The 17610-nt window shown below is 38.2% G+C and overlaps 1 protein-coding gene across 3 annotated transcripts in view; it reads left to right on the top strand.

Moving 5' to 3' along the window:
• Positions 1-17610, top strand: part of arhgef10 (Rho guanine nucleotide exchange factor (GEF) 10) — a 41498-nt gene that overhangs the window by 9171 nt on the left and 14717 nt on the right. Inside the window, exons 3-23 of one of the 3 annotated variants that reach the window (XM_079386078.1) lie at positions 3149-3511; positions 4775-5080; positions 5858-5894; positions 6109-6197; positions 6471-6527; positions 6916-7103; positions 7937-8053; positions 8820-8931; positions 9026-9135; positions 9774-9851; positions 9978-10157; positions 10514-10630; positions 10828-10920; positions 11200-11370; positions 12013-12158; positions 12319-12509; positions 15251-15366; positions 15468-15595; positions 16784-16884; positions 17230-17351; positions 17440-17526. In XM_079386078.1, the coding sequence (XP_079242204.1) occupies positions 3149-3511; positions 4775-5080; positions 5858-5894; positions 6109-6197; positions 6471-6527; positions 6916-7103; positions 7937-8053; positions 8820-8931; positions 9026-9135; positions 9774-9851; positions 9978-10157; positions 10514-10630; positions 10828-10920; positions 11200-11370; positions 12013-12158; positions 12319-12509; positions 15251-15366; positions 15468-15595; positions 16784-16884; positions 17230-17351; positions 17440-17526 (2909 nt within the window). The remainder of the gene's footprint in view (positions 1-3148; positions 3512-4774; positions 5081-5857; positions 5895-6108; positions 6198-6470; positions 6528-6915; positions 7104-7936; positions 8054-8819; positions 8932-9025; positions 9136-9773; positions 9852-9977; positions 10158-10513; positions 10631-10827; positions 10921-11199; positions 11371-12012; positions 12159-12318; positions 12510-15250; positions 15367-15467; positions 15596-16783; positions 16885-17229; positions 17352-17439; positions 17527-17610) is intronic. The other 2 variants (XM_079386079.1, XM_079386080.1) reach the window with 2 other exon arrangements.

Here is a 17610-nt window from a genome sequence, read left to right as displayed (position 1 = left end):
ACCATCAGGGTGACTAGGATCATGTGATTGTCCAGCCATGGATTCCACAGGGTTATAAATATGAGGAACACAAAGGCCAAATTCCCTTAATTATCCATCACAAGGAGTAAAACCTAAGAATATAGTTCTGATGTGCAGAACAAGATTGTTGAGTTTCACAAAATAGAAAGTGGCTGTGAGAAAAGAGCTAAAGCATTGAAAATCCCCATTTCCACCATCAGGGCAATAATTAAGAGGTTCCAATCAACTGAAAATATTATAAATCTGCCTGGAAGAGGATGTGTGTCTATATCATCCTAATGCATGGTGAGGAGGAGAGTTTGAGTGAACTCCAAGAATCACAGCTGGAGAATTGCAGAGATTAGTTGAGTCTTGGGGTCAGAAAGCCTAAAAAAAATATCAAACAGCCCCTAAATCACCACATGTTGTTCAGGAGGGTTTCAAGAAAAATTCTCCTCTCTCATCCAAAAACAGACTCCAGCATATTCAGCTGTCAGACACAAATGGAACTTCAAATGGCACTGGCTTCTATGGTCAGATGAAACAAAAAAACAAAATAGCTTTTTGGCAGCAAACCCAGTAACCCACCTGATGGGTTTAGTACAAACAGGGATAAAAAGTACCCCATGCCATAAATATACTGCTGGATCTTTAATGTTGTGTGCCTGTTTTTCTGCCGGAGGTCCTGGACGTCTTGTTCAGATGCATGGCATCATGGATTCTATCAAATACTAACATATAAAAAATCTAAACCCGACTGCCTCTGTTAGAAATCTTATAATGGGCCGTGGTTGGATCTTCCATCAGGACAATAATCCAAAACAAACATCAAAATCAAAACAAAAATGGGTGACTGAGCACAAAATGAAGCTTCTGCCATGGCCATCCCAGTTCCCTGACCTGAACCCTATAGAAAATGACTGGGGTGAACTGAAGAGAATAAGCACCAACATGTGAATCTGAAGGATCTGGAAAGATTCTGTATGAGGGAATGGTCTCTGATCTCTTATCAGGTGCTCTCCAAACTCTTCAGGCTATATAGGAGAAAACTCAGAGCTGTTATCTTCACGTGGCAAAAACTAGGTGCCAATAATTGTGGCCAATATGAACTAGAGAAAAACATTTATTTCACAATAAGACCCCCCCCCCCCCCCCCCCCCCACACACACACACTTTCAATTGTTTTACTTCCGTGATAGGTGGGAATTTTGTGAATTTTTTTGAATGAAAGATCAAAAGGATAAACAATGCAGATTTATTTTCACAGCTACCTTTGCTCCTATTTACCAAGGTTGCCAATATTAGTGGCGGTCACTGTATATTTAATATGAATTTTCTTCAGAAATCATTGTAATGTGTATTTGCATATAAATGTGTGTGTGTCTGTATATATGTATGTTTATACATTCATTTCTTTCCCCCCAAAAAAATCCCAGCAGTGGGTATTTTACATGTAAGCACTTTGTAACTGCCAGTTTTGTCCTATGATGTAAAAAAAAAATAATGTTCCCCAAAATCTGTGGCAACAAACCAAGACATGTGCACCTGGCTTTAAGTGTCTTAAAATGAGAAATGCTTTACTTATGGAAGTCAGCAGAGGAAATTGGTCTGTCAAGGTTGTTTTTGGACTCTGCAGTCTGAAGTGAGAGGACAGCTTGTTTTCACTATGTTTGGAATCTCTGCTATTCCAGTGATTTATCGACATTAAGAGATAACTGTTTCCGTCAGCGGAAACATGGTTTCCTTGGCAGAGGTCCAGTGTCTTTCAGTTTTACCAGTCCTCTCATTATCCCTGTGAGAGGAAAAACAAACATTATTTAAGACTCCATGTAATGAATTTGAGTGGTTTAGAGATGTTACTGTCTGCAGTCTTGTTTTGTAAATAAACTGTCTGTAAAACTCTGTAACAGGCTTAATTACTGTAGTCTAGTATAATGGCCACTGTGTGTACTTCACCCCCGCGCGGGAGGCTGAGATTGGCCAGGGGGATCCAGAGCTGAATGGAGGAAAAGGACTCTCACATTACTCACATTTCTAAAGCGCGAGTCACTGGGTCAAGAGAATCCATGAACTGCCAAGTGTTTGCTTCATAATGGCCTCACACCATCAAGGGCTCCCTCCCTGTCTCTTCTCTTATTCCCCGGTCCTCCATTCTTGGATGTCTTTCATCCATACTGTAAGGCTGCCATTCGGTTTTTCAGTTTTTTGCTGATGTAGGATCATTAAAGACAGATTCAGACTCAGACTAAGCTTTCCTTAAAGGCACAGTTCACCCCAAAATTCTGTCATTTACTCAACTTCATGCTGTCCTAAACCTGTATGACTGCTACATCTTACACAAAAATGCAAATTTAGAAGAATTAGTCGGGTTCCACTTTTTTTTTTCTTGCATTAAAAACAAAGTGAAGTTTTCAGTGAAGTTTTGAAGTTTAAAAAGAGAACAAAAGCTCCATGACCGTATCATAGTACTAGTTCATACAACAACCAAATCAATAGCTATGTGATTAACAGACCACAATGTAAGTCATTCCACAAAAGAAGCTAAATCATACAGGTTTGAAATGACATAAGGGTTAGTAAATGATGACAGAATGTTCATTTTTGGGTAAACTATCCCTTTAAATGCAGTGCAGCCTGTTTTGAGATGGCAGCCTGTAATGTACAAACCAGACCACATGAGTGAGAAGTCTTTGATCAGTGTATTTGAATTTTAGTTCTTTTTCTCTGTCTTTTGTTCTCTGGTCCCAGTAGACATGTTTCCTCTTTGGCACTTCAGCCCTGTGGAAAATAAGCAGTGTGCTGTTTTGACCCTGTTTCCTTTCAGCATGTGTGTGCTTCCTGTACCCCAGTTTTGGTGTTTGGTTTTGTTTCACTGTTCCTTTACAACTTTGTGCCATGTGTAACTCTTGGAAGCATTTTGAGAAAAGGGTTCTTGTACATAACCTAAATTTAGAATTTGCTCTTAAAAATCTGAACATGTGTCTTTGTGAGCACTGGGTGGGCAGAGAGGAAGGCGGGAACAAACCTCAACCACAAAATGCTCCATTCACAGACTATCTAATTTTTCTAATTTATAGTTTATACCATACTCAACATCAGTAAAAACAATGCAATGGAAACAGCAAAACACTTCTGTCTCTTTCTTTAGTGTTGAATGATGAAGCTGAAGGTGAGAAGTTTGAGTTTGACGACAGTGGTGATGAAGCCCCCAAGGCAGATCGGCCACCCCCTGAACCTGAGGGAATCTTCATGCCTCCACCCTGCTCATCGGCAGCCGGGGACGCACCCGTAAATGGAACAAGTCCAAACCCAGAGAACTTACTCACCGCAGAGGCTGATCTGCCCCCTCCACCTCAGGACTGCCCCACTAATAACAGCCCTTTGGCTCATGCACCCTTCCCACAGTTTGATCTACCGCCTCCTCCCATAGAGCTTTGTCAGAATGCAGCAGAATGCCAGGACAGAGACCCTCCTCCACCATCAGAGGGCGCTGTTCACAGCGAGCAGGACGGTAAGTTTTAAGCACTGATATTAAAATTAATTGTTTTATCTATGAAAATCGATTTTAAAATTAATTCTGCTTTCTAATCACAAGATTGTGATTATTTTATTCTATTGACAGCACTATAGTTTTTTTGAAAAAGTCGTTATCTCAGATATGCTTCAACTTAAAGGGATAGTTCACCCAAAAATGAAAATTCTGTCATTTATTTACCCTACTCATTCCAAACCCGTAAGACCTGTAAATCACCCTTTTCCTGTGCACAGACCTCTAAACCTATTTATCTTCTGACCCTGCATAGACTGCAACACAACTGACATGTGCAAGGCCTAGCAAGGTAGTAAGCACATCGTTAAAATAGTCGATTTGACATCAGTGGTTCAACCAAAACAAAAATATGACTTTATTAAACAATTTATTTGCTTCTGTGTCAGTCTTCGACGCTCGTTCATGAGAGTACCATGACACATTGAAAACAAGGCGCATTGAAATCCAGGTTCTATGTCAGAACACTGGCTCCTGCGTTAGCAGCACTACACGCATGCGTCGTGGTACTCTTATAAACATGCGTCGAAGACTGACATGGTAGAAAGAAATTGTTGAATAAAGTCGTAATTTTTGCTTTCTTTGCACACAAAGTATTCTCGTAACGTCATAACATTAGGTTTGGACCACTGATGTCACAACATGGACTATTTTAACAATATCCTTACTACCTTTCTGGGCCTTGAACGTGGTAGTTGTGTTGTGCTGTCTATGCAGGATCAGAAAGCTCTTGGATTTCATCAAAAATATCTCATAAAATAAAAAAATATATATATTAATATATATTTTTTTATTTTATGAGCTTTATTGGCCAAGTATGTTTACATACGAGGAATTTGTTAATATACAGTATATATATATATATATATATATATATATATATATATATATATATATATATATATATATATATATATATATATATATATATATATATATATATACATACACACACACAATTCTTGCATGGTTTCTGAGGTTACATCTGTCTCTTTCTCTCCTTCAGTCTTTTCTCTTTCTCTCTAACTGTTAATGTAGGTGATCTTCAGTTATTTTTACCAGGAATCCCTCCCATATAACATAATACGAATTAACCAAGATTATTCACTAGCATAGCTGCATAAACCGATTTCTGTGTATTTTCTAATGGAAATGCAATTTTCACTTTCCTACAAGACTTACAGTCTCAGACTTTCCTGATTAGTCACTATACTTTCTGATCAATAGTGAACAGAGGTGCCTGTGTGGTTACCACCTCTGCGTCCAACTCCAAGCTCAAAGTCAGCCCCTACTCTGTGATTGACATCGCCCCTATCCAGCAGCAACTGCTGTCAGAGCAAAGCGGCCCTCCCTCCTCGCCCCCAGCCAATGAGAGAGAAAGAGACATTCAGGATGTACCTAGTAGCCTTGGGTTGCCCTCTGGGTATTCAGTGCCAGTGCCCTGTGGTTATGCAACGCCCTCAAATGTGCCGGTGACCCCACCAACCTACACCACCCCAGTTATCATCCGACACTTCTCTATGGATGAAGATGGTAAAAGAGAGATTATTCCCACCTGTTTCCATTTCATTTATTCTCTCCATTGGTCTGGTTGGAATAGGGGTTCACCATCACCATACATATCCTCTCTCTTTTTACTTTCCTTGCTCTCACCTCATTTCTCTCATGTGCTCTGTCTCTTCTTTTTCTGAAGTCTTGCCATGAGGAAGTTGGGGATAATTTTAGCTGTGGCTTTGGCTGTGATGAGGTTTCCTGTTTTCTCTAAAGTGTAACAGTAGCCTGAATGTTAACTAGATTTTACTAGTATTCTCAAATGTATACACATTTTTACTAAACCATTTCTAACATTCATCAGAATTAGTAGCTGTTTTTTTAAAACTGCTTTAAAACTGGCACCTCAGTAAAGCAGTAGTATTATCAAAAGTATTATATTTTGAAAAATGGAAATTATGCAGTGTAAATGTTAAATCAAAATCAAATCGTATAGTTTAAGTTTCTTCAAAGTAGCCACCCTTTGCTCATATTGCATTTTTTTAAATATATCTAGACTAGTAATCTTACTAGTTTAATTACTAGTTCATCTAGACTAGTAATGTAGGTAGAGATGAGGTGTGATGAAACTTGTACCAGACACACTCAGCACATTACTGTCCCCTTGTGGTGTAATGGTGTTCAAGCTGTAAACCTGCACATTTTTTACTTTTGACATGGTCTGAACTCACCGTTATGTGATTTTAAGAATTTGATTTGAATGTGTTTATTGGTGCTATTCTGACTATAATGCATCAATTGTTTTGCTGTGTCCTGCAGTGACTGTAGTGGGAGCAGGAAATACTCCAGTGGACAGGTGAGTGTCATTCTGTCCTTCTGCTGTATGAAACTTTCTGTACTGTGAAGAGGATTTTCCCTCTATTTTATGTGGAGGTTTTGTTTGCATGCTCATGTACAAAATAGTTTGGACTTAATGCTCTCGTAATAATATTTGAATACTGCAATGCCAGCTCAGATTAATATTTTAAAGGGAAGTGTTTATGAATATTAATTGCAAGTGGCATGTTCAGTGTTTTCAGTGAAGAGTGTCCAGTCATCAGAGAGGAAGATGCTCTTACTAAGTGGGTGTCAGACCCAGCAAACACGGCCTGGATGGATAGTAAGTTCTCAGCATTTGTCTAGGCTGATAAAATGCTCAGATTTACATGTGAATGTATGTATTAAGCCTTGTTTGCCTCGTTTAGCTGTGTTTCCTGTTTCTGAAGAGAATCTCAGACATTTCCTTCCTTCTCGCTGAAGAACTGCTAAGCCTCCTTCAGAGGATTCGTTAACACATACTGTACACACTCTGAGACCCACTGCACTGCTTTGGTTTGATTGGACATGAGAATTTGAACCATTTTGTTTGTTGGCATGTTTCTATTTCTTTTAGGTCCAGATGAAGTGATTTATGATGATGTACCAAGAGAGAACTCTGGATCAACTACAGGTGTGTTCATCTAGTCTTTATTGTATGATGTATTTCTTCATGCTTATTTACCTTCCAGCTAGCAGCTCATGTTGTGATTGCACACCACATTGAACATTTTGTATACGTTTTATCCTGCATGTGGTTTTTATAAAAACACAGTTATTAATAATTGCATTCAAATTCAGATTAGTTGATTTGATCCAGAATTGTTTTAGAGAACTGATGCATCTATAAAGTAATTATTTTTCCACCCCTGTAGACTGGCTATGAAAATGTGAGAGATATGAAAACTGAGAGTAAAATTTGCCTGCTCAGCAATAAAACAGTGTCATGTGACTGACAGCTCTGCTCATGAGGGATAGAATGGGAGCTGTTTTTGAATAATGTGAAACTTTGTCTATGTCAGACCCAGATGAGATGATCTATGATGATGTTGAGTTCGGGGAAGAGGGTGGCAGCAGCTCTCTGGACAACGGCTGGAGCTCCAGTGAGTTTGAGAGCTACGAGGAAGCCAGTGACACAGAGAATGGACTTGGAGAGAACGGTCTCCCAGATGCCTTTGTCAGGGGCCGTGTACCCAGCAAGAAAACGCATGTATGTATTCATACTGCTACTGTCGCTCTCATTATTTCTCTCTTCTTTTTTCCTCTGTTGTTTCTTTGGCTTGAACAGCAGAGATGCAGTGTAATAGAAGTTTAGAGGTGTGTGTGTGTCAGTGTAATGAGATCTGATGCCTGGATCATAGGTTTTTCACATTTGCCCACACTAATATATAAAAACGGGAAAAGACTTCACTCTGCTTGTAATGGTTTTGGTTTTGTTTGTGTGTGTAGGCACTGATTTAGTAGAAGAGGTTTATTTGAGTGAATACTGTGTGTGTGTTTATTTCAAAGTCTGGCCAAGGCAATAGTTTATTTCTGAACTGGCAGAACAAATTTATAGTCATAATTTTGAAGAAAGGGATTTGTGGGAGTTTGTTTAAGAGTGTGTGTGTGTGAGGTTTAAGATACGTTTGTGAGGAAGTGCTCAAAATGAAATGCGTTAAGGGAATTTTCCAAGGTTTTTTTTTTTGTTTGAAGTAATATTTCTGAATCATATCTGTGGCATGCCATCATTTGTAATCAGCAATAATTTTGTCTCGTGCCTCACTATGCTTGCACAATCTTTATGGAGTGTTATATAAATAAGTAATCATATATTTAAGAATTATTTCAGAATTCATTTGATTCTTATTTTTGTAATGTTAGTTATTGGCCATAACAAAAATGAATGATAAATATTATGGAATTTTATTTTCAGTGAATGGTAAACAACAGCATACCATATAAACATTAGGTATATTACTAGAGCGAGATTCTGAACAGAATGAGGGAGTGAAGGAGTGATAGCGGCTGTGTACAGTAACTCGTTCTCTGCCCTCCGTTCAGCTGTCTGAAGATCTGACGCGTTTGAAAGAGCACTATGAGAGAAAGATGCGCGATCTCATGGCAAACACAGTGGGGACAGTAGAGCTACAGCAGCTCAAACACAAACATGAGCAAAAGGTAAAAGAACAAAAATGTGTATGTCAGCCTGCCTGTCTTTGGAGGAGCTCTTTCTTCTCTGTGCTAGTCATCCTGGTGGTGGACTTCCTCTGTTTAACCCCCAGACCTCCATCATCCCCACTAAACATCTGTTTGTGTCTCCATAGATGTAGCTGTTGTCATCTGTGGAGAGTGAATGTTGTACACAATTTTACTTCTCATTCATCCTCAGGCTTCGCATGTCATTCTGTGTTTGAAAACATTGTTGGTATACAATTTTGCCCTTCAGTGACTGCCACAGCAGGGCACAACATGTATTAAATATTGGTATAATGGGACTACTTTTGGAAAAATCTGGCGAGTTCTGCAGACTTGCAGTTGCGGAGTTGCAGTCGCTGTTTCTCTTGTTTATCCATCAGTCTTCATGTTCTGTTATCCCTCATTTTACTCATCTGGTGTCAGTGTCGATCGAGCATTGTGTTTGGATGCATGTTTTGTTGAGATCTTAAGTTGGATAGTTATTCTCCGTGGTGAATGCCTGTTAAAATGATCTGAAATCTCAGGGGTGAATTCACTAAAGAGTTGGGACACATTTGTCTGCTGTATTCCTGAAGCTAAGTTCGCTAAAATGATTCAGGAATTGCACAGTTTTTGTGTACTGTTACTTGATTGCATAATTTTTAGGCACAGTTAGAATCTTATCTCATTTTTAGTGAATTCCCCCCCTTGTTATTTTAAGTGATTGTAGTTCAGAACTCACTGCTGAATTTTGTTGCATGTGCTACAGATGCAGCGGCTTGTAAAAGCAGCCAAAGATGGGACTAAAGATGGTCTGCAGAAAACCAAAGCTGCGGTGAGAAAGGGACGGTCTTTCATCCGCACCAGATCTCTCTGTCATGGTAAGAGCACAGTAGTACATCCTCCTGGGTTAATTAATTTGCAGATGATTGTCTCCTTCTGTTTAATTCATTTGATTCATCATTATTTCCTTAGAGAAGAAACCCAGCTGCTTTGATGAAGAGTCAGATCTGTTCATCGAGGTGGAGTGTTTTAATGTGGACCCAGTGCTGGGACCTGCACCTGACGGGCTGTCTCAACACCAGGTTCTGTCTTACAGTCTTATTTGCCTTTTTTGAGCTTTTTCTTTTTTACTTTTAACCAACTATTGACAAGGTTTTTTTTGGATATACACTACTGTTCAAAAGTTTGGGGTCAGTATTTTTTTATTAATATCTATTCAGCAAGCATGTATTATTTAAAAGTGACATTTTAAAAGTTATTTATGTCTTTTTTATCAGATAATCTTGAAAAAAATAATCATGGTTTCTTTCCCCAGAAACATAAAGCAGCACAACTGTTTCAACACTAATAATAGGAAGACATTTTCTTTAAGCACCAAATAAGCATATTTCACAAGGATTTCTGAAGGATCATGTGACACTGAAGACTGGAGTAATGATGCTGAAAATTCAGCTTTGCCTTCAAGGAATAAATTTTAAAATATATTAAAATAGAAAAAATCAAGTTAGTTTAAATTGTAATATTTCACAATGTTGATGTTTTTACTGTATTTTGATCATATACTTGTTGAGCAAAAGAGACTTCTTTCAAAAACCACAATTTTATTTATTCTAAGCTTTTGAAGAGTAGTGAATGAAGTAATTTATTTAAAATAAATGCACACATTTTGTGAGTGTGACTTAAGTGCCCCTGTATGTTGTTTTTGTATGTGCATGAACAGGTGATGAGGAGATGCATTCTGGAGATGATTCTAGAGAGTGAGAAGAATTATCTGGAAGCTCTGAAGAGAATTTTAGAGGTTTTTAATATTTTATTTAAGTTCTGGTTTACATTGCAGTGTAAATTTGTTTTTTAAATGCATTATAATGTAAAAACCTTTATTTTAGTTTCTGCAAATTCTTTTTACACGCTTTACACATAACAGCAATATGAGAAGCCACTGGCTGAGATTGAGCCTCAGTTACTGAGTGACCGCAAGCGCAAGGTAATGTTTTATCGGATTCGGGAGATCCTGCAGTGCCACGCCCTGTTCCAGATGGCACTGGCCAGCCGTGTGTCCGACTGGGATGAGCTGGAAATGATCGGAGATGTGTTTGTAGCATCGGTGAGATGACTGAATTGATTTGTTGTGGGAGCTCTGGTGTGTGAAAGTTTACAACACTGATCATCTCCTAGATTTTTTTTTTTTTGTAGTCAGTTTCATTTTTGTCTTTTTCTATGTAAAAAGATCTGCATTTTTATTGTGGCTCTATGCCCTGTCTAAACTGAACTTTTAATCACACACCACACCCTTTATCTGAGTTTCTACATGTATAAATCTTCTCCACCCGTAACCAGCTGTTGTGAGGTGTGTGTCTGAAATTTATCTGCATCAGGAGAAACCCTTGTAGTTCATAAAAAAGCATCATGGTTTCCACTATCATATCAGTGCCGTCACCTCTCTTTCTGTCTCTTCTGCAGTTTTCTAAGTCCATGGTGTTGGATGCTTACAGTGAATATGTGAATAACTTCAGCTTGGCGATGGGAGTGGTGCGGAAGGCATGTGCCGCTAAACCATGTTTCCTTGACTTCCTCAAGGTGAGACATCCCAAAAGAGTCCAGAATATTCCTGTGGTGCAGTAATTACATGTCAACCAGTTCTGCACTGTTCTGTTACGTAATTCACAAAAATAAGCGTCAAGGCTTTGGTGATCTAAATCCCAAACTTTTGAACAGTAGGGTATGTTTTTGTTCATAATTAATTCTCGAGCTTTGCTGATTCTGTTTGTGTATAGCATCGTCAGGAGACCAGTAAAGACCATCTGACCCTCTATGGACTGATGATGAAGCCTATTCAGCGGTTCCCTCAGTTTATACTGCTGCTGCAAGTACGTCTTATCTCTCACACACACACTCATACACAGAATTCCAGTTCTTTTAGTATTAAAATACATGTGCTCCAGCATATTAAAATATTTAAAATATCTTGACATCTCCAGAAGAGGGCGCCTCTTTCTTTCTGATCCCCATCACATCAACAGTCACTCTGATGTGGAGTCACTTTCATGTAGTTCCTGAACTCACATGAGGCAGAACTGCTTAGATTTAGATTTATTCAGTTTTTCTGTTGATGTACTTTTCACAGGCTAACATTATCTTTTCTGTAGGACATGCTAAAAAACACGCCAGTGGGTCATCCCGACCGTCTTCCGCTTCAGATGGCTCTCACTGAACTGGAAACACTTGCTGAAAAATTAAATGAGAGGAAAAGAGAGGCAGATCAGCGCTGTGAGATCAGACACATCGCTAAGGCTATGAATGAACATTACCTCAGCAAGGTACTGCAGCCCCTCTGCACCGAGACGTGGTGTGAGAACCTGTCCTCTGATCTGAGCACAGTAGTACACCTCAAAAAAGTGTGTGAATTTATATGTGTGTGTGGGTGTTTCATCTAATTCGTTATTTGACATTTGGTAGTTTCACAGTGCGGTTAAACCCAGAGTGTTTCTGATTTTAGTGAAGTCCTGCTGTCGCTGATATGAAATCAGTACTGAGCCAATCCTGTAAACAGAACCAGCTTGAACACTCCACACCATCTGGGGCTCTGATATATTTTCCAAACTTTGCACTCTGTCTTCTTGCTCTTTTATGTGGAATGATAGGTGTGTTTTTTTTATCTCTCTAAATGAAGTTTAGATTTTATGGTCTGCTTTAGTTAATAATATAATATTATCAATATTTTGCAATGATGTAATAAGTAGGTGCTAATGTTTTTAGCATGTTTTACTTTCCATTTATTTCCTGAAATCAACCCTGAGACCGATTTGGGCAAAAGTGTGTGTGTGTGTGTGTGTGTCTAGGGTCGACTGAAGAATGACTGTGACAAAGTAGGACCCTTACATTTTTAATTCCCAGCTCAGTCCTTTTATTGCTGTTTCTGCTTCTCTCTCCATTTATCTCTCTCTCTCTCTGTCTCTCAGCTGCTGAGCAGTGGCAGCCGTTATCTGATTTGTTCTGATGACGTTGTGGAAACCGTTTATAATGATCGTGGGGAGATCATTAAGACAAAAGAACGACGAGTCTTTCTTCTGAATGATGTACTCATGTGTGCCACCCCCAACCGGCGGTATGACACACATCCATTATCTGCAATGACTATCAGTCTGAACAGTTTCGCACAACATCACTCCAGAAAACATTTTAATTCCTACATCTTTACAGTAAAACCTTCTTCCTCCACATAAATCCCTCTTCTGTCTGATTAAACTAGCTTTTCTCTCCTTCAGCCCCTCTCAGGAAGGTGTGAATGTGGGAGCTGGAGGTGAAGGTGTTCCCTCAGGACAGCGCTTCCTGCTCAAGTGGAGCGTTCCTTTGAGTTTTGTTGAGGTCGTAGAGTTTGGATCCAGCGAGGAGATGGACGACTCCCGATTTCCCCCCTTGCACTCAGGAGATAAAGTCGTCATTAATGCTAAACCTAGTAAGTTCCTGTTATACAGACAAAAATATGTATGCAAACACATCTACCTTGTGCCAGGTTTCTCTAGCTAAGTCAAAGCTAAGACTGAATCTTGGTGCTAGAACTCATTTTCACGTATTACTGGAGGTCAAGGTCAAATGGTGGTTCAGGTTCTGGGTTGAAAAGCCAAACTTTTCACGTTCAAGCACTGGTTGGGCCATGAATTACAGAGATTACTACCCAGACCACAACTATGTCCTTGAATGATTCTTTTCCAGAAGGAATATATCTGTAGATATTGTGCTTGAAGTTGTTTTGGATAGAAATGTCAGCTTGATTTGAAAAATAATCAAACAACTTAACATAACGAAGTGATTGTAGCAATAGGAGGAAGTGCTTCGAGAGATATTCATTCTGCACCACCCTTAAGCAACAATGCACTTGTGCTATTGTTAAATGTGCAGAGACATTTAAAAGACTCATACTTATTCAGAAAGAAATATGGTCAGATCCAGATAAAGATGTCATAGATTATTCCTTGCTGTTGAATGGAAAATGTGACTCTGAAGATACTGGCATTAGATATCATTCACTGTGCTTTTCCAGTGTCCCAGACGTTTTGACATGTCTGACAGAATCATGATTGAAGTCTGGCTTTTAATGTGACATCTTAAAAATTAATCATTGATAGAAACATGTCAGGAGAAACTGCAAAGACAGAAAACTTTAGAGAGAGATGGGGATAGGGAGAGGAATAGGTAAGAGAGAGAACTTTTAGAAATTTTCTGCTTAAAGCACAGACGTTAGAGACACACTACATCTCTCTTCATTATACCAAGCGAAGCAGGACGCTTTGAAGTGTTTGCTGAGTGCTGTGCTAGTCCGCTAAAAGTCATCTTTTTTTAGTGGATTGCCTGTTTCCTCAGGGATTTTAGTCAGAGGGTTGTTTTAAAAATTGCTACTGTCCTACCTCCTGTAAATATGGGTTTTATTGTAATGCTTGATGAATATTTATAATTTGGTGCTGACTTGCATACCTGTATCTTTTGGATTCTGCAGCTATTGTATCTGTCTAAGACTCCAGTGCAGAAAACACAGAATAATAATAAAACAGTCCTTCAGTGCTTGACCTCTAATGACGCAACATTTCTTTTCAAAATCATCTGCCATTGAGGATGAATCTTGAATCTTTTCTCCCCTTGGAGGCTGTCTACTCTGTTTTTGTGGTTTGGAGAGAACAGTTCACAATGCTGAACAAAAGAGGAAAGACTGTTTTTCCTGTTTCATTGCGTGTGCTCTATTCAGAACAGCTGAGGTGACAAAAGAAGTGACTCCGGTGGGATTTTACAAGATATTATGCAAAAACCCACACTGTAGAAGAACAACACTGTAGGTCTTTGGATGCTTGTTTAAGCGTTTACAGTTTTAGACAGATGAAACATGTTGGACTCTGTGTGCCTTTCTACTAATGCTTGAAGGTAGAAAAATCACTTTTCTGTGCATTTGAAAAAGACTGGTGTTGTCTCTATGGTTACTGAAAACACAGTCTGTGTGCAAGAGCTGCTCTGATTCAAACTAGAGCACTGAATCAAGAGCTCTTGCATTCCCAGTCTCTTTCTTTCTTTCTTTCTTTCTTTCTTTCTTTCTTTCTTTCTTTTCTCTCGTTTTACTTTTCCAAATCTAATTAACCACGAAAGCTACCAGAAGGGGAGGTGATGTCACTGTTGCGGATGCTGTGAAAAGGTTATGGAGAAGTTCCAGAGTACCATTTTACATTTTATAATTTTTGCTGAAACTTAAGAGTGTATACATTTTCTATGTAGTTTAAACTTTGTGAAGTGCTGAAGTATACCACCTTGGTATTTGTCAGTGTTATTTTAGTAATTTATATACTATTACAGTAATTATTAATATTATCTTTTATTTTTATATTTTCATAGTTTTCTTTTTTCTTTTAATTTATATTTTAGTACTTTTATTGTTTTTTAGATTTCTTTATAGCTTTAATTTTTATTTCAGTTTTAGTTTTAGTAATATTAGTACTTAAACTTATTTCAGTTTGTTTGCCAAGGCAGCCTTTCTAATCTTTAAGTTACGTTTTAAATTCAGTGACTGAAAACTATTTTTAGTTAACAATTTAGTTAACAATAATGGGTCTTTATAAATGAAGAAGTTTTGTCCTCTTTTATAAAACTTTGACTGTATAGAATAAAACAACCTTTTTACCACATCTTTAAGCACCTCTTAAGAGGACGAATGTTGTATACTTGCAGAACCTGATGCAACTGAACAAAACAAAAACACACAAATGCAGCCAATTGCAGGCAGTGTGTGATCTTATAAGGCTGACTCTGCCTTCTGAGCCATGTTTGTTTTTAGTGTATCAATGTGTGTGAGAGAGACTCGCATTTTACTTCAATCAGCTCTGACTAGAAGAAAATACATTCTTGCTCCTTTTCTCTCACGTTCTCTCTATCTCCTTTTCCCCTCACTCTCTACTCAACATTTCTGTCTCTCTCTCTTTATCTTGGAAGAGCAGAGCAGCACAAAGCTGTCTATTGTCTGGGGCAGTATTTGGGAAACAGCACAGTCTCATAATGACTCATCTGAACCAACATTTAATGCTAACATTAACATTTAACCAACATTGCCCCAAACTAAACAAATAGCAGTGTGATGTTGGTATTATTTAAGCTGTTTAAAGGTAAAAATTTGTATTACTTTTTAAGTTTGAACTTCAATCGGCTGTGTCTCATTTGCAGATAAGTTGTATATGGGTCCCGGGCAGCTTTACCAGGACCTACAGAACCTGATCCATGACCTGGGTTTGGTGAACCAGATCTCCACTATGATCAGCAGTCTGAAGGGGAATTATCAGGTGAGGTGTTCATATCACAAACACTTTAGGATCAATATTTAAACCAGGCTGCGCACAGTTCTTACCACTCAAAGTCCATTTTACACTCTCTCTCTTTCCAGAATGTTAATGGGACAGTTGCTCAGGATTGGGTTTCAGGTCTCCAGCGCCTGATTTTAAAGAAAGAGGAGGAGATTCGGGCAGCTGATCGCTGTAGGATACAACTACAGTTACCAGGGAAACAAGACAAGTATGTGTGACCTCGACTTGACCCGACATTTCTTATTATTTTAAATGTTGAAATAGTTGTGCCGATTAATTTTTTTGTGGAAACCTTAATACATTTATTTTTTCAGGATTCTTTGATAAATAGAAAGTTCAAAAGTACTGCATTTATTTGAAATTAGATTTCTTTTGTGACATTAAAAATGTTACTTTTGATCAATTTAATGCATTGGTGAATAAAAATATGAATTACTTTTTAAAGAAATCTTACTGATTCAAAATGCTAAATGGTAAAATTGTAATTTTCCGAGGGCTATAAATGTATTTACATATTTAATTGCAATTCATCTGAACTCCTTATTGTAGTTAATGTGTTTTCAATTTTATTGCAATTTTCTTTTTAGTTTTATTATTATCTTTTATTAGGGACCAGAAATATACCATAACTTGGATTTATTAGGTCTTCCTGAATGTTTTAAAACTCAGGCTTTTAAATGATCAAACTGACATGTCTCTGTGTTTACGTGACTCTGTGCTTAAAGAATGACCTTAAGTCCCTAATCAGAGCCCAAAGACCATCTTGTGTGGTTATTATCCTCCTCCTGTGGATCAGGATCTTTGGAGTGTGGAGTTGTCAGAAACATACGCACACACCGATTATTTGCGACTGTATGCTTGGATTTTAGTGTCTGGATTTTGGGAGTATCTTTAGACTCCCAGCTGTCAAACTAATCCCACTGATAACATAAATCTCTCTCTCACACTCTGACTTCTGGAAAATGTATGCTGTTGACTTTCTTTTTGAGTTAGTGGTGGGAGTAGTCTGGATTACATGGTCTCACTATTTTAGTTCTGGTCATTATTCTGTCTATTATTTCTACACAATGAAAGTTGAAGTCATAAAATACTAACAAAAATAATACTTTAGAAAAGTAGAAAAGTTATCAGTTCTGTGATCTGTTCATTAGTATTGAAACTGGCCAATTATTAAATTATATCCTCCAAAGTCACTGATAAACAGGATGGGGCCCTGTCTGTTTCTCCAGCTGCCTGACAGTTTGCCAGACCAGCTGAATCCGTGCTGAGATATTTAGATTACCCAATAGATTTGTATACCACCTGATGCACTTAAAATGAATTCAGACAAATGTGTATTTCCATTGTTAAAGCTTTTTCAGAGAAGAATCTGAATTTTGTCATTTGGACTTTTCAGGTATGGTAGACCCACGTTCTTCACTGCAGTCTTCAACACGTTCAGTCCATCTATCAAGCAAGCTTGGATCAGTAATATGCAGATGGCTAAATTGGCTCTACGTATGTGTCATTTCCTGTGTCTCCATATCCTGTCTTTGTCTATGACTCTTCTATGATTAGAGATCTAGGACTTAAAAGCACCCAAATGTCTGAAAACGCATTTAAACATACCATAATATGATGTTCCCAGCATATTTTCTAAATAAACATGTTTCTAAGACATAAAAAAAGCATGCCAGCTGGATTCATATTGTTCAGTGTGTGAATCATCACTCAGCCGAGCCAGGACTAAAAGTTCAGTGCAGACAAATGGATTATAATACTGGCAACAAGAGGACACATATGGGAATATCATTGGTTTGAAGAATCTGAGGAATGCTTCACTAATGTAATGTGTGTTTTCAGAGGAAGACAACATCCAAGGCTGGTTTTGTGCTGAAGATGATGGTAATCAGATGAAGAAGCAAAATCATCCTCTCTTACTCAAGCAGATGGCTGTGGTCATGTCAAAACTACAGGAGTTCAAGGTGACAAACCAAACAACATGCGTCCTCATTATCATTATTTTTTATAATAGCAAAAATGGTCTAATAAACCAATGTGTATTTGTGTTAGGTGGAGTGTGCAGTTCACAACCCTGAGCCTTATGTGAACACTGACAGCACTGCAGATCTGCCTGTTATGGGTCACGGATGTGTGTGGGTGAGAATATTTATGGTCAAAACTTAAAATGCTTTTATACTAAATCAGTTCAGCTTCCTTATTAGAGTCCAACATGGGATGAAT

The sequence above is a fragment of the Barbus barbus genome, assembly GCF_936440315.1.
Source record: "Barbus barbus genome assembly, chromosome: 30".
NCBI classification, from domain to species: Eukaryota; Metazoa; Chordata; class Actinopteri; order Cypriniformes; family Cyprinidae; genus Barbus; species Barbus barbus.
Note: the sequence above shows the minus strand (reverse complement) of the source record. Positions and strands in the feature narration are given on the sequence as shown.